Source organism: Haliaeetus albicilla, chromosome 13 (assembly GCF_947461875.1).
Source record: "Haliaeetus albicilla chromosome 13, bHalAlb1.1, whole genome shotgun sequence".
NCBI classification, from domain to species: Eukaryota; Metazoa; Chordata; class Aves; order Accipitriformes; family Accipitridae; genus Haliaeetus; species Haliaeetus albicilla.
This window is the reverse complement of record NC_091495.1, coordinates 758,161-784,773: the sequence shown is the minus strand read 5'-3', so window position 1 is coordinate 784,773 and position 26,613 is coordinate 758,161. Positions and strand designations below refer to the sequence as shown.

General features: G+C 68.8%; 6 protein-coding genes, 1 long non-coding RNA gene and 1 other non-coding gene across 10 annotated transcripts; 7 read left to right on the top strand and 1 right to left on the bottom strand.

Annotated features, from left to right (window-relative positions):
* The first annotated feature begins 271 nt into the window (after positions 1–271).
* FIS1 (fission, mitochondrial 1) lies at positions 272–4,127 on the top strand. Its single transcript, XM_069799800.1, has 5 exons — positions 272–391; positions 1,526–1,658; positions 2,299–2,375; positions 2,615–2,720; positions 3,469–4,127. Exons 1-5 carry the CDS (start codon positions 347–349, stop codon positions 3,555–3,557), a joined length of 450 nt encoding a protein of 149 aa, XP_069655901.1. The 5' UTR covers positions 272–346; the 3' UTR covers positions 3,558–4,127.
* Positions 4,128–5,380: 1,253 nt separating this feature from the next.
* Positions 5,381–9,175, top strand: LOC138688814 (claudin-15-like). The gene is made up of 5 exons (XM_069801343.1): positions 5,381–5,625; positions 6,783–6,914; positions 8,164–8,245; positions 8,667–8,774; positions 8,921–9,175. The coding sequence occupies exons 1-5, from the start codon at positions 5,397–5,399 to the stop codon at positions 8,979–8,981; spliced, it is 612 nt and encodes a 203-aa protein (XP_069657444.1). The 5' UTR covers positions 5,381–5,396; the 3' UTR covers positions 8,982–9,175.
* A 2,018-nt stretch (positions 9,176–11,193) lies between these two features.
* Positions 11,194–13,734, top strand: ADAT3 (adenosine deaminase tRNA specific 3). Its single transcript, XM_069799799.1, has 3 exons — positions 11,194–11,377; positions 12,001–12,323; positions 12,623–13,734. Exons 1-3 carry the CDS (start codon positions 11,331–11,333, stop codon positions 13,714–13,716), a joined length of 1,464 nt encoding a protein of 487 aa, XP_069655900.1. The 5' UTR covers positions 11,194–11,330; the 3' UTR covers positions 13,717–13,734.
* A 631-nt stretch (positions 13,735–14,365) lies between these two features.
* Positions 14,366–16,603, bottom strand: LOC138688812 (thialysine N-epsilon-acetyltransferase-like). Of its 3 annotated transcripts, XM_069801339.1 has the most exons (7): positions 16,528–16,603; positions 16,370–16,427; positions 15,938–16,003; positions 15,281–15,382; positions 15,135–15,175; positions 14,463–14,683; positions 14,366–14,391 (listed from the first exon to the last, which is right to left on the bottom strand). In XM_069801339.1, exons 1-6 carry the CDS (start codon positions 16,588–16,590, stop codon positions 14,501–14,503), a joined length of 513 nt encoding a protein of 170 aa, XP_069657440.1. In that variant the 5' UTR covers positions 16,591–16,603; the 3' UTR covers positions 14,366–14,391; positions 14,463–14,500. The 3 variants fall into 3 exon arrangements, with proteins under 3 accessions (XP_069657440.1, XP_069657442.1, XP_069657441.1); XM_069801341.1 differs by lacking the exon at positions 15,281–15,382; XM_069801340.1 differs by lacking the exon at positions 15,938–16,003.
* On the top strand, positions 15,923–16,341 carry LOC138688813 (uncharacterized). Its single transcript, XR_011327617.1, has 3 exons — positions 15,923–16,045; positions 16,084–16,165; positions 16,235–16,341. It is a non-coding gene; the product is annotated as an uncharacterized lncRNA (long non-coding RNA).
* Positions 16,604–17,321: 718 nt separating the features above from the next.
* On the top strand, positions 17,322–19,793 carry TMEM107 (transmembrane protein 107). The gene is made up of 6 exons (XM_069799798.1): positions 17,322–17,396; positions 17,572–17,663; positions 18,415–18,482; positions 18,719–18,819; positions 19,387–19,483; positions 19,574–19,793. Exons 2-6 carry the CDS (start codon positions 17,577–17,579, stop codon positions 19,641–19,643), a joined length of 423 nt encoding a protein of 140 aa, XP_069655899.1. The 5' UTR covers positions 17,322–17,396; positions 17,572–17,576; the 3' UTR covers positions 19,644–19,793.
* A 262-nt stretch (positions 19,794–20,055) lies between these two features.
* On the top strand, positions 20,056–20,185 carry LOC138688869 (U8 small nucleolar RNA). Its single transcript, XR_011327669.1, has one exon. It is a non-coding gene; the product is annotated as a U8 small nucleolar RNA (small nucleolar RNA).
* A 1,009-nt stretch (positions 20,186–21,194) lies between these two features.
* LOC138688500 (aurora kinase C-like) lies at positions 21,195–26,591 on the top strand. The gene is made up of 8 exons (XM_069799794.1): positions 21,195–21,258; positions 21,611–21,719; positions 21,830–21,890; positions 22,549–22,740; positions 23,437–23,575; positions 24,292–24,440; positions 25,369–25,543; positions 26,342–26,591. The coding sequence occupies exons 1-8, from the start codon at positions 21,220–21,222 to the stop codon at positions 26,516–26,518; spliced, it is 1,041 nt and encodes a 346-aa protein (XP_069655895.1). The 5' UTR covers positions 21,195–21,219; the 3' UTR covers positions 26,519–26,591.
* The last annotated feature ends 22 nt before the right edge of the window (positions 26,592–26,613 follow it).

Here is a 26,613-nt window from a genome sequence, read left to right as displayed (position 1 = left end):
GGGGGGCCATAAATGTTCATAGGGGGACCCAGGGGTTTAGGGGGCCCCCCTAATTAGTAGGGGGCCCAAATATTCGGGGGGGCCCCCCCAGAGGTCAGAGGGCACCCAGGTATTTGCCCCCCCCCCGCCAAATTCCATAGGGGAGCTCGGGGGGGCAGGCCACGCCTCCCCCGGCGCCGGGCCACGCCCCCGGCGCCGGGCCACGCCATAGCAACCCAGTTGCTATGGCGTGGCCGTGGGGCGTGGCCCGGCGCCGGGGGCGGGGCGCGGAGCGAGCGTACCGTCACTTCCGGCAGCGGCGGCGGCGGAGGGAGGAGGCGGAAGGCGCGGCGCTTCCGGGTTCGCGATGGATCCCGAGTTCGACGACGTCGTGTCGGTGGAGGACCTGATGGTGAGGCCCCGCCCCCCCGGCGTGGCCCCGCCCACACGCCCCTCCACTCGGCCACGCCCCTGCGGACCCCCCCCCCCCGTTCTCTCTCTCCCCCCAACTCCCACCGCCTTCCCCTGCGAGGCCACGCCCCCGCGCGGCACTGGCACCTCCCACTTCCGGCGCCAGGCCACGCCCCCGCAGGACTCCACGCCCCCGTCTTAGCTCCGCCCACTCGGTCCGACCCCTCACCCCTGGGGTCGTGGCCACGCCCACCTACGGGCTGGCCACGCCCCCCGCGTGGGGTGGCCACGCCCCCGAGGTAAGCCCCGCCCCGGCGCCCCCTTTGCCGTGACCTCTGCTCCCTGACCCCACGGGGCTCCCAGTGACCCCCAGTGGTCCCCCAGTGCTCCCAGTGACCCCCCCATGACCGTCCCAGTGCTCCCAGTGCTCCCACTGGCCCCCCTGGGGACCCCCCAGCGCTCCCAGTGACCCCCCCAGTGAGCCCCCAGTGTTCCCAGTGCCCTCCCAGTGCTCCCAGTGCCCCCCATCCTCTCCTCAGCCCGACCCCCCAGTGACCTCTGTGACCTCCCAACCCCACAGGGACTCCCAGTGCCCCCCAGTGTCCCCTCCCAGTGCCGTCCCAGTGTTCCCAGTATCTCCCCTGTACCCTCCCAGTGACCCCCCAGTGCCTCCCTGTGCCCTCCCAGTGACCCCTGTGACCCCCCTGACCCCACAGAGGCTCCCAGTGACCCCCCAGTGTTCCCAGTATCTCCCCTGTCCCCTCCCAGTGACCCCACAGTGCCTCCCAGTGACCCCTGTGACCCCCCCAGTGACCCCCCTAACCCCCCAGTGTCCCCAGTGCCCCCCCAGTGCTCCCAGCATCCCCTCCCAGTGCCCCCCATCCCCCCACCCCCTGGGACCCCCTGACCCCTCCTGACCCCTGTGACCCCCCAGTGACCCCCCCGACCCCACAGGGGCTCCCAGTGACCCCCCCAGTGCTCCCAGTAACCCCCCAGTGTTCCCAGTATCTCCCCTGTACCCTCCCCATGACCCCCCAGTGCCCTCCCAGTGTTCCCAGTATCTCCCCATACCCTCCCAGTGCCCCCCATTCCCCGTGACCCCCTGACCCCCGTGACCCCTGACCCCCGACCCCAGGCGCTGGAGCGTCGGTTCGCGGAGCAGCGCCGGGGGGGGTCGGTGTCGCGGCGCTGCCAGTTCGAGTACGCCTGGGGACTGGTGAGGAGCCCCTACGGGAACGACGTCGCCCGGGGGGTGGCCCTGCTCCAAGGTGGGGGGGGCACGGGGGGGACACGGGGGGGGACACGGGGGGGGACACGGGGTGGCCCTGCTGCAAGGTGGGGGGGGGGGGACACCTGGGGGGGTTGGGGACACAGGGGGGGACATGGGGGGACATGGCGGGGACATGGGGGGGGACATGGGGCGGCCCTGCTGCGAGGTGGGGGGGGGGGAGACCTGGGGGGGGTTGGGGACGTGGGGGGGGACTTGGGGGGACATGGGGTGGCCCTGCTGCAAGGTGGGGGGGGTTGGGGACATGGGGGGCGACAGGGGGGACACAGGGGGACAGGGAGGGGGGCATGGGGGGGACAGGGGGACAAGGGGGGGACATGGGGCGGCCGTGCTGCAAGGTGGGAGGGGGGGGACAACTGGGGGGGTTGGGGACATGGGGGGGTCAGGGGAGGGGAGGGAGGGGGACATGGGGGGGGACATGGGGGGACACGGGGATGGGGGGGGGACATGGTTGGGGGGGACAGAGGGGACGTGGGCAGAGGAACCCAGCAGGGACTGACCTGGGTCCTGTGTGTCCCCCCCGTGTCTCCCTGTGTCGTCCCCCCATGTCATTTGTCGGCCCCCCCCGTGTCGTGTGACCCCCCCGATGTCGTGTGTGTGTGTCCCCCCCGTGTCCCCAGAGCTGATGCCGAAGGGGACGAAGGAGGAGCAGCGGGATTACACCTTCTACCTGGCGCTGGGGAACTACCGCCTCAAGGTGGGGGACACGGGGGGGGGACACGGGGACACGGGGGGGACACGGGGACACGGGGGAGGGACACGGGGACATGGGGGGGGACACGGGGGAGGGGGACAGGGAGGGCGGGGGGGGGACGCAGGGGACCCCCGTGCTCACGGGTTGTCATCGTGTGTCCCCCCCCGTGTCGTTTGTGTGTGTCCCCCCCCCGTGTCGTGTCCGTGTCCCCCCCCCGTGTCCCCCCCCCGGCCGTGGGGCAGGAGTACGAGCGGGCGCTGGCCCACGTGGAGCGGCTGCTGGGGGCCGAACCCCACAACTCGCAGGGGCTGCGGCTGCAGCGCCTCATCCGGCAGCGCATGCGCCGAGGTGAGACCCGCGGCGCGACCCACGGCGCGACCCACGGTGACCCACAGCGACCCACAGCACCCTATGGCACCCCACAGCACCCACAGCCCTGCGTGCTGTCCCTTTATAGCACCCCACAGCACCCCGTAGCACCCTATGGAACCCCAGAGCACCCCATAGCACCCCGTAGCACCCTCTGGCACCCCATGGAGCCCCACAGCACCCCACGGAACCCTGTAGGACCCTATAGCACCCTATGGCACCCCGTAGCACCCATAGCCCTGCATGCTGTCCCTTGGCACCCCGTAGCACCCGCAGCACCCCATGGCACCCCATGGCACCCCATAGCACCCCATAGAACCCCGTAGCACCCCATAGCACCCCATGGCACCCCATAGCACCCCATAGCACCCCATGGCACCCCATAGGACCCTATAGAACCCCATAGCACCCCATAGCACCCATGGCACCCCATAGCACCCCACGGCACCCTATAGCACCCCATGGCACCCTATAGAACCCCATAGCACCCCATAGCACCCCACGGCACCCTATAGCACCCCATGGCACCCTATAGAACCCCATAGCACCCCATAGCACCCCACGGCACCCTATAGCACCCTATGGCACCCCATGGCACCCCATAGGACCCTATAGAACCCCATAGCACCCCCAGCCCCCCACGTGTCCCCGAGGGGTGGGGGTGGGGAGGGGTTTGGGGGGGGTGTGACGTGTCCCCAGCCCTGACCTGTGTCCCCCTCCCCCCCAGATGGGCTGCTGGGCGCGGCCATCGTGGGGGGTGTGGCGCTGGGCGTGGCCGGGCTGCTGGGCCTCGCCATCTCCCGCGCCCGCCACTGACGTCACCGCGTCCCCGACCGCATCACCGACGACCCCCCCACCCCGCGTCCCCTCCCCCCTCCCCTCCCCCCACCCTTGCCTCGGCCACGCGGCGATGACGCGATGGCGGCACGGCGACGGCGCGATGACGTCGTGGCGACGAGGCGGGCGACGGCCGGGGACGATCGACGGTGACGCGGTGCCGGCGCGATGACGCGACAGCGAGGAGGCTGCGGGGACGGCGTGGCGACGTCACGGGGATGTGCGGCGAAGTCACGGGGACGTGCGGTGACATCACGGGGATGTGCGGTGACGTCATGGGACGTGCAGTGACGTCACGGGACGTGCGGCAACGTCACGGGGACATATGGTGACATCACAGGGACACCGCAGTGACATCACGGGGACGTCGCGCCGACGCTGAAGGGAGGGGCGTGCCGACGGCGCGGTGACATCACGGTGGCAGCCCCCTCTGGGCGGGTCCCCGTGTCAGCCCCCTCCCCCCCCAGTGCCTTGGGGACCCCCGTGTGTCCCCCCCTCCCCCTCCCCCCGTGTCCCCTCCCCCCCCTGTAAATAAACCTCTTTGCGTTCCACGTGACTGATGCCTGGGGGGGAGGGGCTGCTGGCCCTCCCCTCCCCCACCTCGTCCCCTCCCCCACCCCCCCCCCCCGGGGGGGAATCCTGGCGCGTGGCGGGAGCGGGGCCGGAACCGCCCCTCCCCCACCCGGCCCTTCCTGCCCCGGTTCCGGTGGGGGAGGGGCGGGGGTGGGGGGAGGGGAACAGGGGACCCACACATCCCGGCCCCATAGACGTGTCCAGCCCCACGGCAGCGTCCGGGCCCTATAGGGGACCCCGGTGTCCCACCCCCACGGCAATGCCCACCCCCACGGCGGTGTCCAAGCAATGCCCAGCCCCACGGCGATATCTCGACCCCATAGGGGACCCTGGTGTCCAGCCCCACGGCGATGTCTGGGCCCTATAGGGGACCCTGCTGTCGCCCAGCCCTATGGTGGTGTCCAGCCCCACGGCAGCATCCAGCCCCACGGCAATGCCCAGCCCCACGGCGATATCTCGACCCTATAGGGGACCCTGCTGTCCAGCCCCACGGCGCTGTCTGGGCCCTATAGGGGACCCTGGTGTCCAGCCCTATGGTGGTGTCCAGCCCCACGGCGCTGTCTGGGCCCCACGGTGACGTCCATCCCTGCCCCCCCCCCCCCATTGGCGTCAACAGGAAAGGGGTGCGGGTGCCAGCGGGGGGGTGGGGGGGTCCGGGACACCCGGGTCCCCTCCCCGGTTCTGGGGGGGGGATGTGGGGCAGGAAGGGGGCAGGGCGCGCCGGACACCTGGGTTCCTTCCTGGAGGGGGGGGGGGGGTCACTCTGCCCCCCCCCCCCCCACCTTAAGGCCACCGCCGCCGCCGTGTCACCACCACTGCTCGGCCGCCGGCACCGACCCCCCCGGCCGACCCCCCACCCCAAACCCCTCTTGCTGCCGTCGTCGTCGTCGTCCCCCCGCCGTGTCCCCAAAACCTCTCCGTCCCCCCCTCCGTGTCCCCCCACCCGTGTCCCCCCCATATCCCCATCCCCATCCCCCCGTCCTTGTCCCCATCCCTGTCCCTTGTCCCCATCCCTGTCCCCCCACCCGTGTCCCCCCCATATCCCCATCCCCCTCTTATCCCCCCGTGTCCCCCCCGTGTCCCCCCCTTGTCCCCATCCTCATCCCCCCACCCGTGTCCCTCCACCCGTGTCCCCCCCTCCTTGTCCCCATCCCCGTCCCTTGTCCCCATCCTTGTCCCCCCACCCGTGTCCCCCCACCCGTGTCCCCATCCCCGTCCCTCGTCCCCACCCGTGTCCCCGTCCCCATGTCCCCCCCAGCCATGGGGTGGGGGGCGGCCCTGGCGGTGGCCCTGGGGGCCGTGGGGTGGGGGCTGCTGGTGGCCTCCCTGCCCCACGGCACCTGGGGGCTGGGGGGGGGCCAGGCCAACGCCGTGGCCAGCGTCACCCTCACCCGTGGGCTGTGGAACGACTGCGTCATCGACGCCGCGGGAGTGACGTCCTGCGTCCCCCTCATCTCCCTCATCACCCTGCCCGGTAATGGGGGGGGGGGGCGGGGGGGGGACATGGGGATGTGGGGGTCTGAGTGGGGTGTGGGGACATGGGGGGGACATGGGGGGACGTGGGGGGACGTGGGGGAAAGTGGGGGGACATGGGGGACAGGGACATGGGGGGTTTTGGGGGGGACATGGAGGAAGTAGGGGGACATGGGGGCATGGGGGTCTGGGGGGGATGTGGGGATGTGGGGGACATGGGGACGCGTGGGGGGGACATGGGGGGGATGCGGCGACATGGGGGCTGGGGGGGATGTGGGGACATGGGGGGATATTGGGGGGGACATTGGGATGTGGGAGGATTTGGGGGGGACATGGGGGAAGTAGGGGGACATGGGGCGACATGAGGACATGTGGGGGGACACGGGGACATGGGGGACAGAGGGACATGGGGGGACGTGGGGACGTGGGGGTCTTGGGGGACTGTGGGGATGTGGGGGGGACATGGGGGGAAGTGGGGGGGTCATGGGGACACAGGGACATGGGGGGACATGGGGGAAGTGGGGACACATGGGGGGGACATGGGGTGACGTGGGACATGGGGGGACATGGGGACGTGGGGGGATTTGGGGGGACATGGGGGAATTGGGGGGACATGGGGACATGAGGGTCTGGGGGGATGTGGGGGACATGGGGACACGTGGGGGGACATGGGGGGGACATGGGGACGTGGGGGTCTTGGGGGGATGTGGGGACATGGGGACACGTGGGGGGACATGGGGGGGACATGGGGACGTGGGGGTCTTGGGGGGATGTGGGGACATGGGGGGACATGGGGGAAAGTGGGGGGACATGGGGGGGACATGGGGACATGGGGGGCTGGGGGGGATGTGGGGATGTGGGGGACATGGGGGCGAAGTGGGGACACATGGGGGGGACATGGGGACATGGGGATCTGGGGGGGATGTGGGGACGTGGGGGGCACAGGGGGGATGTGGGGGGCCATGGGGGACACGGGGCCGTGGGGGGGCCGTGGGGGGGCCGTGGGGTGATGTGGGACGCGGGGGGCCATGGGGACACTGGGGGCGTGGGGGGATATTGGGGGGCACGCGGGGATGCGGGGGGATTTGGGGGGACGTGTGGGGCTGGGGGGGCCCCGCGGGTGCTGCCCTGACCCCCGTGTCCGTGTCCGTGTCCCAGGGTACCTGCAGGGCAGCCGGCTGCTGGCGGCGGCGGCGGCGGCTCTGGGGGGGGCGGGGGTCGCCCTGGGGGGGGGCGCCGGGCCCAGGAGGAGAGTCCGGGCTGCGGGGGGGGGGCTGCTGCTGCTGGCCGGTACGGGGGCACTGGGGGGGACTGGGAGGGACTGGGAGGGGGGTCTGGGGGAGTAGGGGGGGTACAAGGGGGCGTGGGAGGGGTGTGGGGGGGATACGGGGGATATTGGGGGGATATGGGGGGTGTGGGGGTGCTATGGGGGCTATGGGGGGCTATTGGGGTGCTATGGGGGGATATGGGGGGTATGGGGGGTTCTAGGGGGGATGTGGGGGTGCTGGGGGGTGATATGGGGGAGTATGGGGGGATATAGGGGGGATATGGGGGGGTATGGGGGTTATGGGGGGATGTGGGGGGATGTTGGGGGTGCTGGGGTTGATGTGGGGGGTATGGGGGGATATTGGGTGCTATGGGGGGATATGGGAGGATATGGGGGTATGGGGGGGTATGGGGGTTCTATGGGGTGCTATGGGGGTGCTGAGGGGTGCTATGGGGGAGTATGGGGGGTATGGGAGGATATGGGGGAGATATGGGGGGTATGGGGGGATGTGGGGGGTGCTGGGGGTGACATGGGGGGATATTGGGGGTATAAGGGGAGATGTGGGGGGCTATGGGGGGATATTGGGGTGCTATGGGGGTGCTGGGGGATGATATGGGGGGATGTGGGGGGTTATGGGGTGACATGGGGGTTTTGGGGGATATGGGGTGAGATGGGGGAGTATGGGGGATGTGGGGGGTTCTATGGGGTGCTATGGGGGTACTGGGGGGGATGTGGGGGGTACAGGGGAGTATGGGGGGATATGAGGGGGATGTGGGGGGGTATGGGGGTGCTATGGGGGTGCTGGGGGATGATATGGGGGGATGTGGGGGGTTATGGGGTGACATGGGGGTTTTGGGGGATATGGGGTGAGATGGGGTGACATGGGGGGATGTGGGGGGGATATGTGGTGCTGGGGGTCCTACGGGTGCTCGGGGGGGGCTATGGGGTGATTTGGGGGTGATATGGGGGGATGTGGGGGGTATGGGGGTGCTATGGGGTGCTATGGGGGTGCTATGGAGGGATACGGGGTGCAATGGGGGTGCTACGGGGGTGACATGGGGGGCACGACGTGGTGCTGGTGGGTGCTGTGGAGTGACGTGGGGTGAGACGAGGGGTGCTGGGGGCTTCTATGGGGTGCCAATGGGTGCCATGGGGTGCTGGGGGGTGCTATGGGGGGGGGGCTAGGGGTGTTCTGTGGGGTGCCGGGGGGGCTATGGGGTGCGATGGGTGCCGTGGGGCGCAGTGGGGCAGCACCTGTGGGTCCCCCCCCAGGCCTGGGGGCTCTGGCAGCCGCCAGCTGGTTCGCGGCCGCCGTCACCCGGGAGTTCTTCGACCCCCAGCACGGCGGAGCCCGGTGGGTGCTGGGGGCTATGGGGGGGTTATGGGGGGTAATGGGGGAGGCTATGGGGGACTATGGGGGGTACCGGGGCGCTAGGGGGGCTATGGGGGGACTATGGGGGGCTACTGGGGGGGTACTGGGGGGTACTGGGCGGCCGGGGGGGGCTGTGGGGGGACTATGGGGGACTGGGGGGGGGGCTATGGGGGGGCAATGGAGGGGTAATGGTGGGTACTGGGGGGTGGGGGGACTATGGGGGGATACTGGGGGTATACTGGGGGGTACTGGGCGGCCGGGGGGGGCTATGGGGGGGTAATGGGGGGCTAGGAGGGCTATAGGAGGCTCGCGGGGAGCCGGGGAGGGGGGAGGGCGCTGGGGGGGAGGGGTCCCGTCTGTTGGGGGAGGGGTGGGGGGGGTGACACCCCCTCCTTCGCCCCAGGTACGAGCCGGGCCCGGGGGTGCTGCTGGCGGCGGGGGGAGGGGCGCTGGCCATCGTGGGGGGGGCGGGGCTGCTGGCCTCCGCCCGGGGCCCCCCCCAGCGCTCCAGGTGAGGGGGACCCCCCCCCAAAAAAAAAATTTCACATCCCCCCACCCCACAATCGGGGAAGCCCCGCCCTGCCGCGGGGGTGGGGGAGGGGCAGGGTGGGGGAGGGGTGCCCCTTGCCCCCCCCTCACTCGCTGCCCCCCCCCCAGCCCCCCCCGCCCCTCCCCCGCCGGCCTCGGGGACAAGTACGGGCGGAACGCCTACGTCTGACACGCCCACCGCGCCGGGACACGCCCCCCTCCAAGCCGAGCCCCGCCCACGAAGCCAAGTCCCGTCCGCGATGCTGGACCACGGCCCCGCCGCCAGACCACGCCCCCAATGCCAAGACACGCCCCCCCAATGCCAGGACACGCCCCCATCCCAAGCTGAGCCCCGCCCGCCCGCCTCCAGCCCTGGACCACGCCCCTAAAATCGGACCACGCCCCATCGCCCGGGCCACGCCCCAGTGATGGGCCACGCCCCCCGCCCCTCCCAGTAACCGAGAGACACCAGTGACCCCCCCCCAGTGCTCCCAGTTCACCCCCAGTGCTGCCAGTGCCCCCCAGTAACTCCCAGTGCTCTCCTCCAGTCCTCCCAGTGCTGTCCTGTGCTCCCAGTGACCCCACCCAGTGCCCTCGCCAGTGCTCCCAGTGATCTCCCCCCAGTGCTCCCAGTGACCCCCAGTGCTCCCAGTGCTCCTACTGACCCTCCCAGTCCTCCCAGTACCCCCCCACTGCTCCCAGTGTTCCCAGTGACCCCCCAGTGCTCCCAGTCTGCTCCCAGTACCATCCCAGTGTTCCCTCAGTGTTCCCAGTACCTCCCCTGTACCCTCCTAGTACCCTCCCAGTGCTCCCAGTCTGCTTCCAGTGACCCCCCCCCTGCGCAGGGACGGGGCTGGGCAGCTGCTGCTGGCGTATACTGGTGTCCTACTGGTACCTTACTGGTGCATATTGTTATCCTTCCGGTGCAAACTGGTGTCCTGCTGGTGTCTTACTGGTCTTACTGCTCCCTAGTGCTTCCTACTGGTCCCTACTGGTTCAAACTGGTGCCTACCAGCGTCCTACTGTTGTCCTACTGCTCCCTACCGGTACATACTGGTCCACACTGGTGCCCAATTAGTGTCCGACGGGTGCCCTATTGGTCTCTACTGGTGCATACTGGTGCCTACTGGTGTCTTACTGGTGCGTACTGGTGCATATTGGTGTTCTGCTGGTGCCATACTGGTGCCTACTGCTACCCTACTGGTGCAAACTGGCGCATACTGGTGTCCTACTGCTGTCCTACTGGTGCACGCTGGTGCCTACTGGTGTCCTACTCCTCCATACTGGTGCCTGCTGGCATATACTGGTTCAAACTGGTGCCTACTGGTGTCTTACTCATGTACTGGTGCAAACTGGCGCATACTAGTGTCCCACTGGTGCCGTACTGGTGCCTACTGGCATCCTACTGGTGCATACTGGTGCATACTGGCGCCATACTGGTGTCCTACTGGTACATACTAGTGCCCTACTGTTGCCCACGGGTGCATACTGGTGCCATACTCGTGCAAACTGGTGCATACTGGCACAGACTGGTATCCTACCGGCATCCTACTGGTGTCCTACTGGTGTCTACTGGTGCATACTGGCATCTGCTGGTGCAAACTGGGGTGCATACTGGTGCCTGCTGATGCAAACTGGGGTGCATACTGGTGCCCTGCTGTTGCCCACGGGTGCATACTGGTGCCATACCGGTGCATACTGGTGCAAACTGGGGCATACTGGTGCATACTGGTGTCCTACTGGCATCCTACTGGTGCAAACTGGTGTCTAATGGTGTGTACTGGCCTGTACTGGCTTCTACTGGTGCATACTGGCGCATACTAGTGTCCTACTGGTGCATACTGGTGTTCTACTGTTGCCCACGGCTGCACACTGGTGCTATACCGGTGCATACTGGCGTCTACTGGTGCAAACTGGCGCATGCTAGTGTCCTACTGGTGTCCTACTGTTGTCTTACTGGTGCAGACTGGTGTCCTACCAGCATCCTACTGGTGTGTACTGGTGCATACTGGCTTCTACTGGTACAAACTGGGGTGCCTACTGGTGCATACTGGTGCCCATACTGGTGCATACTGGTGCCCTACTGTTGCCCACGGGTGCATACTGGTGCCATAGTGGTGCAAACTGGTGCAAACTGGGGCATACTGGCGTCCTACCAGTGTCCTACCGGTGCATACTGATGTCTACTGGTGTGTACTGGCGCATACTGGCGTCTACTGGCGCAAACTGGCGCATACTAGTGTCCTACTGGTGCATACTGGTGTTCTACTGTTGCCCACGGGTGCACACTGGTGCCATACCGCCGCATACTGGCGCAAACTGGCGCATACTAGCGTCCCACTGGCGTCCTACTATCGTCCTACTGGTGCAAACCGGCGCCTACTGGTGCGTACTGGCGCCGACTGGTGTGCTCCCCTCCCACCGCCAGGCGGCGCTCTCCCCTCCCGTGCCCGCCCCGCCCCCTTCCAGCCGCCCATCTCGGTGGTTCCGCCCTCTGAGCCCAACGCGGAACTTCCGCCACGGTAGGTAGCGCTGACCAATGAGCGCGCGGGGGCGGGGCCGAGGCGGCGGCGGCGGCGGCGGGGGGTGAGGGCGACACGTGGGGGGGGGGCGCGGGGTCACCGCGGGGTCACGGGGGGCCCTGGGGTGGGGGGGGTCCGGGGGGGGTCTCTGGAGGACACACACCCATTGGGGGGGTCTGGGGGGGGCCCTGGGGTGGGGGGACCCTATGGGGGGGGCTGGTTCCTATAGGGGGGTGTCGGGGGGGCACATTGGGGGGGGCTCTGGGGTGGGGGGGGTCTTTGGGGGGGATGACACCCATTGGGGGGGGTCTCTGGGGTGGGGGGGACCCATTGGAGGGGGTCTGGGGGGGCCCTGGGGTGGGGGGACCCTATTGGGGGGGGTCTTTGGGGAGGGGTCCCTATGGGGGGGGCTTTGGGGGGGGCTGGTTCCTATGGGGGGGTCTCTGGGGGGGGACAGACACCCATTGGGGGGAGTTTCTTGGGTGGGGGGGTCTCTGGTGGGACACACGACCCTTTGGGGGGGTCTCTGGGGGGGCTGGTCCCTATAGGGGGGTCCCTGGGGGGGTCCCATTGGGGGAGGGTCCCTATGGGGGGTGTCTGTAGGGGGTCTCTGGGGTGGGGGGGGACTCATTTGGGGGGGGGGGTCACTGTGGGGGGGTCCCACAAGCATCCCCCCCCCCAGGGCAGGCCGATGGAGCCCCAGCAGAAGCCGCCGGAGGAGGAAGAAGAAGAGGAGGAGGAAGAGGAGGAGGAGGAAGAAGAGGGGGTGCCCCCCCCCGGCGAGGACCCCCCGCCCTGGGGGGTGCCCTGGGAGGGCGAGGGGGGGCCGCTGCCGGTGCTGGGGGGGGTGGCGGCCCCCCTGCTGCTGCGGGGGGAGACGGAGCGGCTGGTGCGGGAGGTGGGGAGGGCCCGGCCCCTCCATCGCCTCCCCCACCTCAAGCGGGTGCGGGGGGGGCCCGGGGGGGCTGCTCTGCTCCTCTGCCTCGACAGCCAGCTGGGACCCGGACGGGGTACGAGGCGGGGGCGCTGGGAGGGGGCTGGGAGCACTGGGGGGGGGCTGGGAGCACTTGGGGGGGACTCAGGGGGCTGGGAGCACTGGGAGGGAGGACTGGGAGCACTGGAAGGGGGGACTGGGAGCAACTGGGAGGGGCAGCTGGGAGCACAGGAGGGGGACTGGGAGCGCTAGTGGGGGCTGGGGACGCTGGAGGGACTGGGAACACTGGGGGTGCTGGAGGTCTCAGGGACACAAGGGCTGTTGGGGACACAGCCGGTGCTGGAGCCACCGACACGGCTGCCACCCCGCACCCAGGAGCCGCCGATGATGTCGCCGATGATGTCACCGAGGCCACCGCCGGCTGTGGGTCCGGTTATGGGACCGGGGACACCGACACCGGCGCTGCGGCCGACGTCACCGAGACCAGCGCCGGCCCTGCGTCCGGTTGTGCGACCGGGGACACCGACACCGGCGCTGCCACTGACGTCACCGAGGCCACCGCGGGCTCTAAATCCGGCCACGCGACCGGGGACACCAACGCCAGCGACATCACCGCCGGCCCCGGACCCAATCCTGTCACCAGGGACACCAACGCCGGCGACGTCACCGCCGGCCCTGGATCCGGCTGCGTCACCGGGAACACCAACACCGGCGACACCACCGACGTCGCCGCCGGCCTTGGACCCGATCCCGTGACCGGGAACGCCGGCGTCGCCGACACCGACCCGCTGCCGCCGCTGCGGGTGCTGCTGGGCCCCGGGGTGTCCCCGCGCGGGCTGGGCCCCCCTTTCCGCGTCAAGGTGCCGGGCCGGACGCCGGCGCAAGGCCCGGAGACGGCGGCGGCGACGGCGGCGGCCCTGTGGCCGTGGGTGCGGCGAGGCGGCGCGGCGGCGGTGCCGTTGGCGTCGCCGCCGCCGTTAGACGCCGCGGAGGCGACGGCGGCCGCCGCCGCCATGCGAGCGGCGCTGGCGGCGGCGCGGCGCGGGGCGCGCCGAGGGATGGTGCCGGCGGGCGCGGCGGCGGTGGAACCGGCGACCGGCCGCGTGCTGGCGACGGCCCACGACGGCCGCCGCGGCGAGCACCCGCTGGCCCACGCCGCCATCGCCTGCCTGGCGGCCGTGGCGCGGCATCGGCGGCGGCGCGGCGGCGGCGACGGCGGGTACCTGTGCGCCGGTTGCGACGTTTACCTGACGCGGGAGCCGTGCGCCCTTTGCGCCATGGCGCTGGTGCACGCGCGGGTGCGGCGGGTGCTTTTCGGGGTGCCGGCGCCGCAGGGGGCTCTGGGCACCCGCTACGGCCTCCACGGCCGCCGGGCGCTCAACCACCGCTACCGCGTCTACGGCGGCGTCGCCGCCCGCCGCTGCGCGCGCCTGGCGCGGCTCGACCGCGCCGCCGGCGGCGCGCAATAAAGGGGCTGGGCTCGAGAACAGGCCTGCTGGGCGTACTGGGGAGCGCTGGGGGTACCGGCGGCACTGGGGGTACTGGGAGCACTGGGGATACGATACGGAAGTACTGGGGAGCACTGAAGGTACCGGCGGCACTGGGAATACTGGGGGTACTGGAGATACTGGTGGGCAATGGAGGTACCGGCGGCACTGGGGGTGCTGGGGATACTGGGAGCACTGGGGATACGATACTGGAGGTACTGGGGAGCACTGGAGGTACCAGTGGCACTGGGGATACTGGGGAGCACTGGCGGCACTGGAGGTACCAGTGACATTGGGGATACTGGGGAGCACTGGAGGTACTGGGGACACTAGGAGTAATGGAGGTACTGGGGATACTGGTGAGCACTGGAGGTACTGGGGGCACTGGAGGTACCAGTGGCACTGGGGATACTGGGGAGCACTGGGGGTGCTGGGGATACTGGGAGCACTGGGGACACTGGGAGTACTGGTGCCAGTGGGGGCACTGGGAGTGCTGGTGGCAGTGGAGGTGCGGGGGGCACTGGGAGCACTGGGATGGAGCAGTTGGGGGGGGAGAGACCGCCCCAAATCCCCCAGTGGGGACCCCAAAGCGAGACACCCAAAAGGGGCAGAGCTTTATTTTTTTGGGGGGGGGGTTGTCCCCCAGACATCAGGGTGTCCCCCCAGCACCGGGGGCCCCTCAGGGTGCCCCCCCCAGTCGCGTGGGTGCCCCCCAAGCCGGGTGGGTGCCCCCCCCGACACGAAGCACCCAGCTATTGGGGTGCCCTCAGGGTGCCCCCCCGGGGGGGTGGGTGCCCCCCAGTCTGGCCATGGTGGCCCCCCCGAAGGTGACGGGGCGCCAGCCCTCGGCCCGGGCCAGGTCGGTGACCCCCGGCGGGGGGGGCAGGGGGGGGGTCCAGGGTCCCGGCGCCTCCACCCGCAGCTGGGAGCCCCCCCCGGCCACGGCCACCTGCGGCACCCAAACCCCGGCATCAGTTTTGGGGGGGGGGGGGCACCCAAAGCCCTGGGTGCCTTTTGGTGGGGCACCCAAACCCTTGGGGTCATGGTGGGGGGCACCCAAACCCCAGGGTCACTTGGGGTTATGGGGGGGCACCCAAAGCCCTGGGTGGCTTTTGGGGGGGGCACTCGGAGCCCTTGGGGTCGGGGGGGGGGCACCTGGACCCCTGGGTGGCTTTTGTGGGGGGGCACTCAAACCCCAAGGTCAGTTGGGGTCATGGGGGGGCACCCAAACCCCTGAGTCCTTTTGGGGGGGGGCACCCAAACCCCTGGGGAGCTTTGGGGGGGGGAGGGCACCCTGATGCCTGGGTCCCTTGGGGGAGAGGGGACACCCTGCTTCCCCTGGACACCTGGGGGGGGTCAGTGGGTGCTGGGGTGGGGGGGGGCACCCCTGTCCCCCTTACCTGTGCCACCTTCCGCAGCAGCAGCTCCTCAATGCCTTGTCCTGGGGGGGGGGGGACACAGACAGACACCTGAGTCCCCCAAAATGGGGGGGACACACACAGCTGGGTCCCCCAAAATGGGGGGGGAGTAGGGGGGGGGGTCCCACCTCGCAGCGGGGGGGGCACCCAGAGCTCCCCCAGGCGCAGGTCGGGGCCGCGCCAGGTGCTGAAGCCCCAGGAGGCCACGGCGAAGCCCCCCAGGGCCCCCCCTGTGGGAGATTGGGGGGGGGGGGGACGGGGACGTGGGACCCGAGGGCCCCCCACCCCAAGAACACCAAGGACACCCCCCGGACCCCCCCCAGGACCCCCAAGGTCCCACTTGGACCGCCCAAGGTCCCTCTTGTCCTCCCCCCAGACCCCCTTCCCCCCCCCCGGACCCCCCCAGGTCCCTCTTGTCCCCCCCTGCACCCCCTTGTGCCCCCCAAGACCCCCCAGCTCCATCTTGTCCCCCCCTGGACCCCCCCAGGACCCCCCCAGCTCCCTCTTGCTTCCCCCAGGACCCCCCAGGTCCCACTTGTCCCCCCCTGGACCCCCCCAGGTCCCTTTTGTGCCCCCCCAGACCCCCCCCCAGGTCCTTCTTGTCCCCCCCCAAGACCCCCCTGGCCCCCCCCAGGTCCCTCTCATCCCCCCCTGGACCCCCAATGCCCCCCCACCCCCCAATTCCCCCCCCTCCTGCCCCCCCCTTGCTCCTGCCTGGGGGATCAGGGGTCACAGAGGGGTCAGGGGTCACAGAAGGGTCAGGGGTCACCGGGGGGGGCACTCACCGGGGGGGCCCACGGCCACCAGTACGACGGGGGGCGGCTGCCCCTCCAGGAGCTCCCGGCACAGAGCTGGGTCACCCAGGGGTCATGGGGTCACCCAAGGGTCATGGGGTCACCCAGGGGTCATGGGGTCACCCAGGGGTCGCCAGGGTCGGGGGTCAGAGGGGACATGGCACCTCTGTGAGGTCATGGGGGGTGCAGCGGGGTCAGGGGGTCATGGGGAGGTCAGGGGTCACTGAGGGGTCAGGGGGTCACGGTGATGGGGTCACCATGGGTTCATGGGGGACACAAGGGTCACAGAGGGGTCACAGAGGGGTCACATGACCACCCCAAAGCCAGGTCAGGTGATCACAGGGGTCACAGGAGATGCGGTCACCCAGGGGTCAGGGGTCATGACCCTCGTGGGGTTGGGGACACGCACACGTCATCCCTCACCCTCCTCCGACGGCAGCTCCCGCTCCGGCTCCGGCCCCGGCTCCAGCGTCACCCAGTCCTGGGGGCAAAGGTCACCCTGGGTGACCCCCCCCAACACCTGGGTGCCCCCCCCACCCCTGGGTGCCCCCCCAATGGGTGCCCCCCCAGGGGTGCCGTACCCGGACCATCTCCCGCAGGCGGGCGCAGTCGCGCTGGGTGCAGGCCCGGACCCCCCAGGCCATGGCTGACGGGTGCGCTGGGTGCCCCCCCGGGACTAAACACCCCCCAGTTCCCAGCATGCACCGCGGCTGGCTCCTCCCAGGGGGCGGGGCTGCGGCGGGGGGGAGGAGCCAGGCGGTGGCGGCCGCTGAGGGCTGAGTCCCACAGAGCAGCGCGGGCCAGTACACGCCAGTATAGACCAGTACGGGGCAGCGCGGACCGGCACGGACCAATACGGAACAGTACAGAGCTGTGCAGGCCAGTAAAGACCAGTACGGGGCAGTAGAGACCAGTATGGGGCAGTGCAGACCAGTATATAGACCAGTGCAGACCAGCACAGACCAGCACAGACCAATACAAGAAAGTACAGAGCAGTGCAGACCAGTATAGAACAGCGCAGACCAGTACAGATCAGCACAGACCAGTACAGATCAGCATAGAACAGTACACACCAATACAGATCAGCACAGACCAGTACAGACCACTATAGAACAGTACAGACCAATACGGACCAGCACAGAACAGTACAGACCTATGCAGACCAGTACAGACCACTACAGACCTGTACAGACCAGTATAAACCAGTACAGACCAGTATAAACCGCTCTCCACCGTGTCCCTCGTCTCCCTCCCCCTGGGGGGTACTCCGAGGGGGCGTGGCCAGCGACCGGGGGGCGGAGCCGAACGGAGGGGGCGTGGTCGGGAAGGGGCGTGTTCGGGGGCGGGACCAGGGGCCCGGCTAGGGGCGGAGGAGGTTGGCCAAGGGGTGGGGGCGTCGTCAGGGGCGGGGCGACGAAGGGGGCGGAGCGTCAGCGGTTGCCGCGGCAACGTGAGGCCTAGCGCGGGGCGCGGAGCCTGAGGGGGGGGCCCGGGGCGGGGGGGGGGGGGTCGTGGGGGGTGTCCGGGGGGGGGGGGAGGGGGGTGTTGCATGTTGGGGGGGCGCTGGGGGGGGAGGGGAGGCCGCGGCCCCCCCTCATCCCCTGTTATTCCCCCCCCCCCCCCAGTCCCGATGCCCCCCCGGGGGTCGCTGGTGCCGGCCCGGTTCCTCGTCCTGACGGCGCATCTGGTGCTGCTGCTGCAGCTCGGCTGGGGGCGGGTGAGTGGGGGGCACGGCCACGCGCGGCCACGCGCCTCCACACGCATCCACACACGTCCGCATGCCCCCACACACCTCCTCTCGTGTCCACACGTGTGCACACACACGTCCACACGCCTCCACGCGCCTCCACACGCACCCACACACCTCCACGCGCTTCCACACGTGTGCGCACACACCTCCACGCGTATCCACACACCTCCACGCGCTTCCACACATGTCCGCACGTGTCCACATGCCACCACTCATGTCCCCACACACGTCCCCACACGTGTCCACACACCTCCCCATATGTCCACACACCTCCACTCGTGTCCCCACGTGTCCCCACACGTCCCCTCATGTCCCCACATGTGTCCATACACTCCCCCACGTGTCCACATGCCTCCTCTCATGTCCCCACACGTGTCCACACACCTCCCCACGTGTCCACACACCTCCACTCATGTCCCCACATGCGTCCACACCCCTCCACACATGTCCACACGCCTCCACTCGTGTCCCCACATGTCCACACACCTCCCCTCGTGTCCCCACATGTCCACACTTCTCCACATGTGTCCACACGCCACCACTCGTGTCCCCACACGTGTCCACACGCCTCCACTCCTGTCCCCACACCGGGCCACGCCACCCACGGGCCACCCCCGCTGCGGTCCCCATGGGGGGGGGGGGGCGCTGGGGGAGGGCTGTGGGGGGAGGGGCGGAGCGTGGACGTGCCCTCCACCAAAAAAAACCCTGCCCCCCCCAGGACCCCCACGTCCGCGCCTCACTGCCCCTCGAGTTCTCGGCGGAGGAGTACGCCCACGCCGACCGGTTGTGAGTCCCGGGGGGGGGCACCCACCCACGGGGGGACCCCCCGCACCCCAGGGTGTCCCCCTGCCCCCCCCCAAACCCCCTGCCCCCCCCAAATCCCTGTGGCCTCCCACTTCTCCCCACGCCCCCCCATCCCTGTGCCCCCCCCAACTCTGTGCCCCCCCCCAGGTTGGGGAGGGTGTTTGGTGGCTTGGGGGGGGTCTCCCCCCCCCTCACCCCTCTGTGTCCCCCCATTTCAGGTTGGGGGGGGCCCTGGGGGGGGCCCTGGGGCTCTTGGGGGTCGAGTTCGTCGGCTTCTTTTCGGGGGTCTCCATGTTCCACCCTGGGCAGAGTCTGCTTTGTATCCTGAGGGGGGGCACCCCAAAACTTGGGGGGGAAACCCCAAAATGGAGGGGACCCCAAAATGGTGGAGTGGGGAGGGGGAGGCTGGAAAATGGGGGAGGGCCCCAAAAGAGGGAAGGGGACCCCAAAATGGAGGGACAACACTGGGGGGAACCTCAAAATGGGGGGGGGGCAAAACAGGGGGAGACCCTAAAATGGCGGGGGACCCCAAAATGGGGGGGGGATGCCAAGACGGGGGGGGTGCCCAAAGAAGGTGGGGGGAGACCCCAATGGGGGGGGACACAGCCCAAAAGGGGGGGAGAGTGAAATGGGGGGACCCCCAAAACAGGGGGGGACCCCCAAAATGGAGGGGGACCCAAAATGGTGGAGGGGGGCCCCCAAAACGAGGAGGGGGGGTACAGCCAAGGGGGTTCCTCCCCTCTTCCAAGGGCCTTGCCGTGCTCCAGGGGGTGTTGGAGGGGGGAGATTTGGGGGGTCCCCCCCTAATCCCAGTCTGGGGGTGTGTGTGGGGGTGTCTGTGTGTGTGTCCCCCCATTTTTGGGGTTATTTCCCCTGACGTGGGTAGCGCTGGCGGCCCACGGGGGGGCCGCCCTGGCCTTGGCCTGGGCCTTGCTGGAGGGTTGGGACAGCAGCTGCTTCTGGCTCCTCTTCGGCCTCTGCAGGTGGGTTGGGGGCTTTTTTTTTGGGGGGGGGGGTCCCCCCTCTCCTTTGCACCCCACTGACACCCCCGTTGTGTCCCCTGCACCCCGCAGTGTCCCCCCCGCCATCACCGAGGTGCTGCTGATGGTCTCCATGCTGGGCTGCAGGAGGAGAGCGATCTGACCCCCAGCGGGGGGGGGGGGTGTTGGGGACCCCCCCAAGCCCCCCCGGGGGTCCCCAATATCCCCTGACCCCCCCCTTTGCGCCCCAACCCCGCTTTTACCGCCCCCCCCCCCCCCCGCGGGACCGAGAAAATAAATAAAGATTTGAACGCGGAAAAGCTTCGGCGCGCCAAAACCTTGGGGCGGGAAGGGGGCCGTGGCCACGCCCACATGCAAATGAGGGCTGCGGGGCAGGCTGGGAGGGCGCGGAAGGGTGGGTGGGCGCGGGGTGGGGAGGGGTCTGCGGGTGGGAAAGGGGGGAGAGGGGTGGGGGGATGCGAGAGGGTTACGGCGGGGGAGTTTGGGGGGGTCGCCCTGGGGTAAGGGGAGCTGGCGTGGGACCCCCCTCGTGACGGGGGGTGGTTTGGTTTATATCGTCAGTGCGGTATATCCTGACCTGCCCCGCTTTGCGGGCAGCGCGTGATGAGCTGAACGTGATGACGCGTGATTACATCACGGGGGGGCTGCGGGAAGTGCAACACCCGCAGCTCCCGTGACTCTGACTGCGCCTGCGCGGGGCAGGGAGGGACCGCCGTGGGGGGGAGAGGGGTGAGGACTACGTCACGGGAGAGGCCACGCCCTGTGGGGAGTGGGGTCACGGGGCTGCGCGGGCGCGCACCACGGTGAGCGTGCAAGAGCGCGGGACGGGGTCTGCGGCCTCCGCCCCCGTGAGTGTGCAAGGGCGCTTGTGCAACGGGGCTCTGCACCGCCCGCATGGTGAGTGCGCAAGAGGGCTCTGCACCTCGCCGGTGAATGTGCAACAGGGGCTCTGCACCCTCCCCGTGAGTGTGCAAGAGCGTGCCACGGGGCTTTTCACTCCCCGTGAGCGTGCAAGAGGGCTCTGTACCCTCCCCGTGAGTGTGCAAGAGTGTGCAACGGGCCCCTGCGCCCCTCCCCATGGTGAGTGTGCAAGGGTGAGAGTGCAACATTGCCCTGCCCCCCCCCCCCCCCCCGTGCGTGCAACGGTGCGTCCGCAACAGGGCCCGGCGTGGCAGGCCGTCTGCAGAGCGTGCAAGCCCCGCCCACCACCGTCGCGGCCCCTGATTGGCCGCCCCCCTCGGCCCCGCCCTTGTTGCCGGGCTGAGCTCCGGCTTATCCCTAAAATGGTCGCCCCCCACGTGACCACGCCTTGTCTTCCCCCCCCCCTCCCCGCATGCGCTCTAACCACCAACAGCGCCCGCGCGGCCAGCAGCCAATCACCGCCGAGCTCCCGCCTTTCCTCAGGCGGGCGGCGAAAGCGACCAATGAGAAACAGCGCGAGCGCGGAGGGGGGGGCGGGAAGAAAAAGGGGAGGAGCGGGGCGGAACCCTGCCCGCCTTTAGCGGAAAACCAATAGGCGGGCGGCGCGCGGCGGCCGCCAGCCAATCGGAGAGCGAGGGGGCAGATTTGAAGCCCGTCGGCCGCGCGGGGCGGGGCAGAACGTGGCGGCGCAGGCGGCGGGTGAGACCGTGCGGGGCCGGGGGGGAATTTTGGGGGGATTTTGGGTCCTGGGGGGGACCCTGGTGACGCTGTAACCCCCCCCCCCCCCTCCCCTCAGGATGTCGCAGAAGGAGAACATGAACCCCAGCTTGGCCAAGGTAACCCCTCCCCCCCGCCTCGCGGTGTTCCCTTGAGGGGGGGTCTTGGGGTGCCCCCCCACTTTGAAGGGGTGTAGGGGTTGTTTGGGGTCCCCCCCCACCCCAAGAGGTGGTCTTAGGGTGTCCCCCCTACTTTGAGGGGGTGTGGGGAGTATTTGGGGTCCCCCCACCCCAAGAAGTGGTCTTGGGGTGCCCCCCCACTTTGAGGGGGTGGGGGGTGTGTTGGGATTCCCCCCGTGGCCTTGGGGTGCTCCCCCCAATTTCAGGGGGTGTGGGGGTCATTTGGGGTCCCCCCACCCCTAAGAGGTGGCCTTGGGGTGACATGCCCCCCCACCCCGTTTTGTGCCGGCAGTGTGGGGTGCTGCCCCCCCCCGCCCCCCAACGGGTGCCCCGTAAGGACCCCCCCGCTTCGGATCCCCCCCAGCTTTCGAGAGCCCCCGGCAAGGCCGGGGCCCTGCCAGGTACGGGGAGGGATGGGGGGGGTCCATGGGGGCCCCCCATGGGTGTTTTTGGGGGGGGGGGGGGGGTCCCGCCACTGACACCCCCCCCCAATTTCTCTCCCTCTTCTCAGGAGCCGGGCGGGTGCCCCTGGAGCCCAGCGCCCTGCAGGCGCCTGCACCTCCCCCACCCCAGTGAGTGTCGGGGGGGGCACTGGAGGGGGGCCCAAGGATGCTGGGGGGCATTGGGAGGGGTGTTGGGATCCTCTTGGTGGTGGTGGGTGGCGCTGGGGGGGGTCTTGGGGACCCTGGGTGGCACTGGGGGGGGTCCCCAGTTACCCCCTAGTGACAGTAGGGGGGGTCCTAGAGACCCCCTGGGTGGCACTGTGGGGGTTCTGGAACCATGTGGGTTATGGTGGGTGGCACTGGGTGACACTGGAGAGGGTCTTGGGGACCCTGGGTGGCACTGGGGGGGGGTCCTGGCACCCTGTGGGTGATGGTGGGTGACACTGGAAGGAGTCTTGGGGCCCCTGGGTGGCATTGGGGGGTCCTGGGGCACTGGGTGATGGTGGGTGACACTGGGGGGGGACCCTGGGTCACAGTGGGGGGGTCCCAGCACCCTGTGGGTGATGGTGGGTGATACTGGGGGGGGTCCCAGCACCCTGTGGGTGACGGTGGGTGATACTGAGGGGGGTGCCGGCACCCTGTGGGTGATGCCGGGCGCTTCAGGTCTGTCCTGTGCCCCCCGACCCTTGATACCGGGCGTCCCCCCCAACCCCAGGCCACGGGTCCCCCTCACCACTGTGTCCGTCCATCTGTCCCCTGTGTGTCCCCGTCCATCCCCCCCCCGCAGACGGACGTTCTCCCTGGAGGACTTCGAGGTGGGGCGTCCACTGGGAAAGGGGAAATTCGGGAATGTGTACCTGGCGCGGGAGCGGAGCTCTGGCTTCCTGGTGGCCCTGAAGGTTCTCTTCAAGTCCCAGGTGGAGAAGGAAGGGGTGGAACACCAGCTCCGCAGGGAGATCGAGATCCAGGCCCACCTCCGGTCAGGGCGGGGGGCACGGGGTGGCAGGGGTCCTGGGGATGCGGGGTGGCGGTGGGGTGAGGGTGGAGGAGGGTCCTGGGGTGATGGGGGGGGTCCTGGGGACACTGGGGTGACAGGGGATGGCAGTGGGCTGAGGGTGGAGAGAAGCACTGGGGTGATGGGTGGCACTGGGGTGATGGGGGGGTCCTGGGGTGATTGGGGGGGGCCTGGGCATCTGGGGTGAGAGTGGAGGGGGGGTCTGGGGTGATGGGGGAGGTCCTGGGGACACTGGGGTGACAGGAAGTGGCACTGGGATGAAGGTAGAGAGGGGGACTGGGGACACTGGGTGATAGTGGGTGGTGGCGGGGTGAGAGTGAAAGGGGGGCCTGGGTGTCCTGGGATGATGGGGGGTCCTGGGGACACTGGGTGACAGTGGGTGTCAATGAGGTGATGGGGGGGGTCCTGGGGGGATGGGGGGGGGGGAGCCTGGGGACCCTGGGAGATGGTGGGTGGCACTGGTGGGGTGACAGTGGGGAGGTCCTGGGGGTCTCCTGTCCCTATGGGTGGCACTGGGGTGCCGGGGGTGACACGTGACCCAGAGCACCCCTTAGGTGGCAACAGGGGGGTACCAGCCACCCTCCAGGTGTCAACAGGTGACAGTGGGGGGGGTCACAGGGGCCTCACTGGGTGCCCCCCCTTCATATTGCCCCCCCCCAGGCACCCCAACGTCCTGCGCCTCTACAACTACTTCCACGACCGGCGCCGGGTGTTCCTCATCCTGGAGTACGCGCCGCGGGGGGAGCTCTACAAGGAGCTGCAGCGCTGCCGCCGCCTTGACGCCTCCCGAACTGCCACGGTCAGGGCACCCCAAAATCCGGCACCCCTTTTTTTTGGGGGGGGCACCCCAGAACTGCCCCACACGTCAGGGAGACCCCCAGGTAATGGGGAGGGAGCTGGGAGTGAACCTGGATCTAGAGGTCGTGACCCAGGTTTTGGGCGGTGCCCCCCCAACAGTGGGGTTAATCTCAGAGCAGCCCTGGATATTGGGGTACCCCCCCAAACCGTGGGGGTCTGCCCTCCCCCAGATATCAGGGTACCCCCTATGGAAGGGGGAACTGGGACCCCAGAACTGACTGGGACATTGGGGTACCCCCAGACATGGGGGGGGCTGCCCCCCCTGAATCCAGAGTCTACCCTGAAATTGGGGTGCCCCCGCAACATGGGAGTCTGGGTCCCATAGACATCAGGGTCACCCTCAGTCATTGGGTGGTGTCTGGGTCCAAGTGCCCCAAACACTTGCGGGGGTCATTGTCATGTGTGTCCCCCCCATGGGGCTGCTTGTTGGGACCCCCCGGGCACTTTGGGGGTGCCCTGACCCCCCCCGAATCTCACCCCGCCCCCAAATTGATGGAGGAGCTGCGGCCCCACACCAACTGCACAGCTCAGGGCGGGGGGGGAAGACATGGGGCACCCTTGGGGGTGCAGGAGACCTTGGGGGGCCTCAGGGGTCTTTGGGGGGACCCTGGGCAGTTTGGGGGTGCCCTGACCCCCCCCCAAAATCCCCCACCCCAGTTGATGGAGGAGCTGGCGGACGCGCTGCTGTACTGCCATGGGCGGAAGGTGATCCACCGGGACATCAAACCCGAGAATCTGCTGCTGGGGCTCAAGGGGGAGCTGAAAATCGCCGATTTCGGGTGGTCCGTGCACGCCCCCTCCCTCCGGTACGGCTGAGGGGGGGATCTATGGGGCTAGAGGTACCCCATAGGGGATGCCCTATGGGGCTGGGGGTGGCCTAGGGGGCTGAGGGTGCTCTGTGGGGCTGGGCTGCCCCATGGGGGATGCCCTATAGGGCTGGGGGGACCCTATAGGGGACACCTATGGGACTGGGGGTACCCCATAGGGGATGCTCTATGGGGCTGGAGCTGCCCCTATGGGGCTGGTCCTATGGGCACAGGGCAAGCTGGGGGGGGGTGTCCCCAAAATCCTGAGGAGGGGGAGAGGGGGCTTCCCCCCGACCCCCAGGCTGCATCCAGGGAGACAATGGATCCACGTACACCCATGGTGGTGTCCTAATTAACGGGGTGCCCCCCAATAATTAACAGGGTGGCCTCCCCCCCAGTTAACGAGGTGCCAGACACTGTGCAGGACACTGGATTACCTCCCCCCTGAGATGGTGGAGGGGTGGGTGCATGATGAGAAGTTTGGCCCCCCCTAATTAACAGGGTGGTCCCCAATAATTAATAAGGTGGCTCTCGCTAATTAACAGGGTTGTCACTCCTAATTAATGAGGTCGTGTCCCCACCACAGACACCAGACACTGTGTGGGATGCTGGATTACCTCCCCCCTGAGATAGTGGAGGGGCAGGTGCACAATGAGAAACTTTCCCCCTGATAATTAACAGGGTGGCTGCCAATAATTAACAAGGTAGTTCTTGCTAATTAACAGGGTGCCCTCCCCCCCCCCCCCCCCCCCCCCCGCTGCAGGTGCCAGACACTGTGTGGGATGCTGGATTACCTCCCTCCCGCCCCCGATGGTGGAGGGGTGGGTGCACGATGAGAAGTTTGCCCCCCGATAATTAACAGAGTGGCTTTCATTAATGAAGAGGGTGCCCCCGCCTAATTAACGAGGTCGTGTGTGTCCCCCCCCAGGCGCCGGACGCTGTGCGGGACGCTGGATTACCTCCCCCCCGAGATGGTGGAGGGGCAGGCGCACGACGAGAAGGTCGATCTCTGGTGCCTGGGGGTGCTCTGCTACGAGCTGCTGGCCGGGCACCCCCCCTTCGAGAGCCCCTCCCACGCCGAGACCTACCGCCGCATCACCAAGGTAGGGACCCCCCCAAAAAACACAAGGAGACCCCCAAAAATACAGGGACACCCCCAAAACACAGGGACCCCCCCCCTTTGAAAGCATCTCCCACACCAAGACCTACTGCCACATCACCAAGGTGGTGATGGGACACCAAGGGACCCCCAAAAAACACAGGAACCCCAAAAATACGGGGAGACCCCCCTCAGAATGCAGGGACACCCCCCTTCAAGAGCCCCTCTCAGGCCGAGACCTACTGCTGCATCACCAAGGTAGGGACCCCCCAAAAATACAGGGACCCCCAAAAAACACAGGAACGCCCCCCTGAAATATAAGGACCCCCCAAAAATATGGGGAGACCCCTCCCAAAATGCAGGGACACCCCCCTTCAAGAGCCCCTCCCACACTGAGACCTACTGCCACATCACCAAGGTAGGGACCCCCCAACAAAAATACAGGGATCCCCAAAAACCACAGGGAGACCCCCCAAAATACAGGAACCCCCCCAAAATACAGGGATCTCCCAAAAATATAGGGACCCCCCCGCTTTGAAAGCCCCTCCTACACCAAGACCTGCCGCTGCGTCACCAAGGTAGGAACCCCCTCTCCAAAAATACAAGGATCCCCCCAAAAATACAGGGATACCCCCCAACATTGCCCCCCCCTTTCCCTGCCCCACACCCCCCTGCTTTCCCAGAGGGATGACCCCCACAGCCAAGGTAGGGGGGGCCTCAGGGACCCCCAGGGTGGGTGCTGCCCCCCATTTTTGGGGGTCCCTGACCCCCCCCTCCATGTTTGTGTGTGTGTCCCCCCCAGGTGGACCTGCACTTCCCCCCCACCGTCCCCGAGGGCGCCCGTGACCTCATCACCCGCCTGCTGCGTCACAGCCCCCCCCAGCGCCTGCCCCTGCGGGGGGTCCTGCAGCACCCCTGGGTGCGCGCCCACTCCCGGCGGGTGCTGCCCCCCACCTACGTCCCCCCCGCCAACCCCTGACGTACGTGTGTGTCCCCCCTTTCCCCTTCACCCCACACGTGGGGGGCGCGGGACCCCCCCCACCCACCCAAACGTGGGGCTGCCCCCAAAGTGTG

Bases quoted from the DNA above. Each gene is read 5' to 3' on its own strand.
- FIS1 (XM_069799800.1), top strand. From the start codon at position 347: ATGGATCCCGAGTTCGACGACGTCGTGTCGGTGGAGGACCTGATG. The intron at 1,659-2,298 runs GTGGGGGGGGCA...CCGTGTCCCCAG, and splicing joins GGGGGTGGCCCTGCTCCAAG to AGCTGATGCCGAAGGGGACG. The intron at 2,721-3,468 runs GTGAGACCCGCG...CCTCCCCCCCAG, and splicing joins CCGGCAGCGCATGCGCCGAG to ATGGGCTGCTGGGCGCGGCC.
- LOC138688814 (XM_069801343.1), top strand. From the start codon at position 5,397: ATGTCCCCCCCAGCCATGGGGTGGGGGGCGGCCCTGGCGGTGGCCCTG. The intron at 5,626-6,782 runs GTAATGGGGGGG...TCCGTGTCCCAG, and splicing joins CTCCCTCATCACCCTGCCCG to GGTACCTGCAGGGCAGCCGG. The intron at 6,915-8,163 runs GTACGGGGGCAC...GTCCCCCCCCAG, and splicing joins GGGGCTGCTGCTGCTGGCCG to GCCTGGGGGCTCTGGCAGCC.
- ADAT3 (XM_069799799.1), top strand. From the start codon at position 11,331: ATGAGCGCGCGGGGGCGGGGCCGAGGCGGCGGCGGCGGCGGCGGGGG. The intron at 11,378-12,000 runs GTGAGGGCGACA...CCCCCAGGGCAG, and splicing joins GGCGGCGGCGGCGGCGGGGG to GCCGATGGAGCCCCAGCAGA. The intron at 12,324-12,622 runs GTACGAGGCGGG...CCCCGCACCCAG, and splicing joins CCAGCTGGGACCCGGACGGG to GAGCCGCCGATGATGTCGCC.
- LOC138688812 (XM_069801339.1), bottom strand. From the start codon at position 16,590: ATGGCCTGGGGGGTCCGGGCCTGCACCCAGCGCGACTGCGCCCGCCTG. The intron at 16,428-16,527 runs GTACGGCACCCC...CTTTGCCCCCAG, and splicing joins GCCTGCGGGAGATGGTCCGG to GACTGGGTGACGCTGGAGCC. The intron at 14,684-15,134 runs GTAAGGGGGACA...TGGGTGCCGCAG, and splicing joins TGCTGCGGAAGGTGGCACAG to GTGGCCGTGGCCGGGGGGGG.
- TMEM107 (XM_069799798.1), top strand. From the start codon at position 17,577: ATGCCCCCCCGGGGGTCGCTGGTGCCGGCCCGGTTCCTCGTCCTGACG. The intron at 17,664-18,414 runs GTGAGTGGGGGG...TGCCCCCCCCAG, and splicing joins TGCAGCTCGGCTGGGGGCGG to GACCCCCACGTCCGCGCCTC. The intron at 19,484-19,573 runs GTGGGTTGGGGG...TGCACCCCGCAG, and splicing joins CTCCTCTTCGGCCTCTGCAG to TGTCCCCCCCGCCATCACCG.
- LOC138688500 (XM_069799794.1), top strand. From the start codon at position 21,220: ATGTCGCAGAAGGAGAACATGAACCCCAGCTTGGCCAAG. The intron at 21,891-22,548 runs GTGAGTGTCGGG...CCCCCCCCGCAG, and splicing joins CCTGCACCTCCCCCACCCCA to ACGGACGTTCTCCCTGGAGG. The intron at 24,441-25,368 runs GTACGGCTGAGG...GTCCCCCCCCAG, and splicing joins GTGCACGCCCCCTCCCTCCG to GCGCCGGACGCTGTGCGGGA.